Source organism: Cryptomeria japonica, chromosome 6, assembly GCF_030272615.1.
Source record: "Cryptomeria japonica chromosome 6, Sugi_1.0, whole genome shotgun sequence".
NCBI lineage: Eukaryota > Viridiplantae > Streptophyta > Pinopsida > Cupressales > Cupressaceae > Cryptomeria > Cryptomeria japonica.
In genome coordinates this window covers 254,798,156-254,802,510 of record NC_081410.1, presented here as the reverse complement: position 1 = coordinate 254,802,510, position 4,355 = coordinate 254,798,156, and the positions used below count along the sequence as shown (strand labels likewise).

The 4,355-nt window shown below is 34.5% G+C and overlaps 1 protein-coding gene across 1 annotated transcript; it reads left to right on the top strand.

Annotated features, from left to right (window-relative positions):
* Positions 1-314: 314 nt before the first annotated feature.
* Positions 315-707, top strand: LOC131037506 (uncharacterized). Its single transcript, XM_057969665.2, has one exon. It carries the CDS (start codon positions 315-317, stop codon positions 705-707), a length of 393 nt encoding a protein of 130 aa, XP_057825648.2.
* Positions 708-4,355: the final 3,648 nt, after the last annotated feature.

The following is a 4,355-nucleotide window of genomic DNA, read 5'->3' as shown; positions in this document are numbered from 1 at the left end:
GCAAATATTCAACTCAATGTTGGGATTGGCTTTTAAGAATGTTGTAGAATCACATGGTTCGTAGTTGTACTTTCAAAGATTTCATATTTGCTTGGCCTATGGGGAGAAAAAACTCAAAGTGGGGCAGCTTGTGGATCACAGGACCATCAATGGTCGCATGGCAGATCTGGAAAGAACGAAATAGAAGAGTTTTCAGGGAGGAAGAATTGGAGGCTACAATACTCATCAACAGAGTCCAGGTGGCAATTGAAGAAAATGTAAATGCTAAGATATATGGTCAGAGATACAAATTATAATCCAAGTGGGATATGGAAATGGAACGGGTATGGAATTTGAAACAGTCAAGTCTCCACAAATTGAAGGATAAATCGATTGGAAGGAAGAATGTCAAATGGAGTTCGTCGCCTCCTAGTTGGAAAAAGCTAAAATTTGATGGTGCTAGCCGTGGCAATCCGGGTTTGTCAGGTTTTGGGGCTATGGTCAAAGATGAGGAAGGTAGTTTTGTAGGGGCTATATGTGGGCCTTCAGGAATTGTTTCCAACAATGTGGCGGAAATCACTACATTAGAGGAGGGGCTTAAATGGGTTATCTCTAACAAACAATCAAAAGTTGCTATCGAAGGGGACTCTCAAATTATACTAAATGGTGTTAACAAAAAAAGATTTACCAATTGGAGGCTTAACGCATGGATCTCAAGAATAGACTAGCTTATTCAAAAGTTGTAAGACTATCAGGTAAAACACATACATCATGAAGGAAATTGTGCAGCGGACTTCCTTGCTAACCAGGACGTAATCGAATCTCAGACTAAGGCCATATCGGTGGCGGATTCGATGTACAAGGACCTGAGTTATTTTCTAGAAGTGGACAGAGATAAGATCCCAAGGATGGGGATCGGGTAATCCCAACCATATATAGGAACCATTGGGATAAGAGAAGTACTCTCTTATCAGCTTCATTATTTGAGGGAAAAGCAGGTGTATATACAGACTCAGGTTGAAGGATTTTTTTCTGGTTATTAAGATTCTGGTGGTTGCAGAGATGGTGAAAGACTATCATGACACATTGAAACCTGAGTTCAAATGAATCTAATGGAAATGGTGGATTTATATAACGCAAGGGGCATCAATTATTTTTGCTCATTGTGGAGGAAGATGGTGCATCGATTCGGGCTTAGCTGCCTCTATAGAGAGGAGACATTGGAGGAACAGTGTGATAGATTGTTCGACATTGACACAGATGGTCTTGAGGTGATCTACAGAATAGTGGCGGGTGCCCTTAGCGAGGATAGGCACTGGTGCGATGGAAAAATCTACAAAATAATTATGTGTCTACTGGTTGATGTTTTACCATCCAAGGAGGCATTTATCAAAAAAATTGTTGGATTTGTCAAGGAGGTTGATGTAGATGTCATGGGAGGTGCGGTCATGGAGGTGGAAGAGGAATGGGCCAGTATTTTGGGTCCCTTTTTTAACACTACAGTTTTTCTGTCGGATGTTGAATGCTCAGATTTGGAGGACGAAGAACAGGTTGTTGCAGTGGCCCTCAAAGCTAAGAAGGAGGAGTTCATGAATAACGCCTGGTAAGTGTTTCGAGTGGGTGTAAATAATGATTACATGGACCCCTTCAAGCGGATGAGGTGGACAGAGGAGAGTTGTCTTTCATAGGGCAGTATTGATTGGGTGGCGTTGATCGGGTCTCGAGTTGCTACCATCTTGAGGCTTTTATAATATGGTCTGCGAAGTGTCTTGTTATAATAGTATATGTTGTAGCTTTGTGTATGTAGGGAGTTTTTTTGTCAGAGGGACTATGATTGTAATATCTTTTCATATATAATATAGGGAGCTATCCCCATTAAAGATAGTAATTGATTAAAATATATATATATAATAGAAAATGTTTTTAATTATATATAAAAATAATTTAATGTAAAATTATCAAACAAGACAAACATTCTCCTAGATGATAAAAGATAAAATGAAAATAAAAGGATTGAATAAGCTTTCTTAAAATATACAAATAATTATAAATAAATCCATATGTTTGACTTTCTACACAACCCAACTTGCCTCCCACAGCCTTCGTAATCTTTTATAAACATTTTTTTTAATTATTTATTGAAATTTTAAACAGTATAATTTTTCTACTGTCCACTTACATATGACTATTAATCTACTTCAAAACTTAATTTTTTTTTAAATTTATTAATCTTTATATATAAATAAAAAATCTAAAAGTTTAAAATTTTGTTTTCATATACTATTTATTGGAGCTAAGAATCAAAAAATTGATAGACCCTCTTTGCAAAAAACAACATAGTGAAGATGAGCAAGGAAGAATAAGGTAATTGTAAGAGCAATTAAATTGGAAAGTGAATCCATGCCCTTAATTTGTTGAGAAAATCATTTTTTATCTTTTTCCATTGAATTTTGAATTTCATTTCGAAATTGGTACCTATTGGTAAGAATTTAAAATGGTAAAATTGTTATTTAGCAAAACTCTAAGATATGTTGTTTGGTATAGTGCTATATATATATATATATATATATATATATATATATATATATATATATTGTAAATTACATTCAAATTGATTGAAAAATAATGTAAAAATATTTTGATATCTTCTACCTTTCTTCGAGTTACAATCTAAGAGTAGAGATGTATTCTTTCATTATGAAATTAAATTATTATTTTATTTTTTTTATATAGAATTATAATGCTTGTAATACTTCCTCATTTTTTCATATGGTATTATATACTAAGTTATAGGTTTAGAGTGGATATACAAGTATTACTATAAATTATCTGATATTAATTGAAGGGGGCTTAACAAATTTAAAGTTTGAATGTCTTATATAAATATAGGTTGCATCATATTAACAAAAAAAAAATTTGGTCAATAACAAAGATAAGCAAATTGATAGCACAACACACAACACCAAGATTTTGACATGGAAAACCCGGTTAAGGGAAAAACCACGGTGGGAACCTACCCAAAATAAGATGATACTCTGCAGTAGTATGTGTAAATATTATAATGGGGAATGCACATGCATTTAGGTGCACTACCTAGAGCTCACTGCTCAAAAGATAATTACCCGGAAAGCTACAACCCTCAAGGAAGTCTCACTAACTTACAATAAGATTTAAACTACAATAATAGCATCTGCAAATGCTTGATGACAGTTTTGGTTAAGCACAATTGTCTACTCTGCAAGACCAATCTCTGCTTAATACACTACACTTAAAGATGAATTATTGTTTGCACATACACCACTCTCTAATAATGTAGGCACAACCTTGATACCTAAATTACATGACAATATCACCTATTTATACAATTCATCAACCTTGATAACAAGGTTGGCTAAACCATCAACTCACAATGACAAAATTACATCACACGATACAAAGACTGACCATCAGACCAATATAATTATATACATGACATAACATGGAGCTAACTCAAATCTCCAAACATGCAACACCATCGAAAATCATGCAAAGATCAACAAAAACACGCTACACCACCAAGAAAACCGCATAACACAAAGAACATCACTCATTCAGCAAAATCACCAAGAGCTCACACAACAATCAATGTGGATCATCAAAACAAATAGGAAACAATTAAGAAACACTAGCAAGCACACTAGAATCATCAGCAACAGCTACACCAACACCACTTATCAAATCTTCATCTATCAATCTTTGAAACTCAAGAACACTCAAACAACAACAACTGTCACAAAGAAAGATAACTTGCAGAGCACCAAATCGTGAACCATATGAAATTAAGATACACAAGATCATCCTAAATAATCTCCCAAATAATCAGCTCAAGATATGATCACACTGGAATATACTGGAGGAAATACTGAACTCTGCAAAGCACTGATCAAAAGAAAAAAAAATTGCAAAATGAATCATATGCTATGGTCAATTAAGCTTCCTAGATCACCAAAACCAATACAAAAAGATGTAATAATACCATAAATACTCCAAAAACAAAACCAAGATCCCAATAAACTAATATGCAAGCACCTGAGCAATAAATCACAGGAATATATTGACATCAATGACAACAACATATCCTCGCAGCAACAATGTCCAACAATCTCCCCCTTTGGCATTGATGGCAACATATGAATGTGAAAAACATCTCCAATAGAATCCCCCTAAGATCAAGAAGATAAAATAGTTTTTCAAATGCTTCTCTCCCCCTTTGAAAACAATTCCAAAGATAGAAAACCAAACTCTCCCCCAGAAAAAGAGATAACCAATCCAAAAGACTACTCCGCTAGAGGAGCATCACCAACTCATCAATCCAGATAAATGGAATAATACTATGA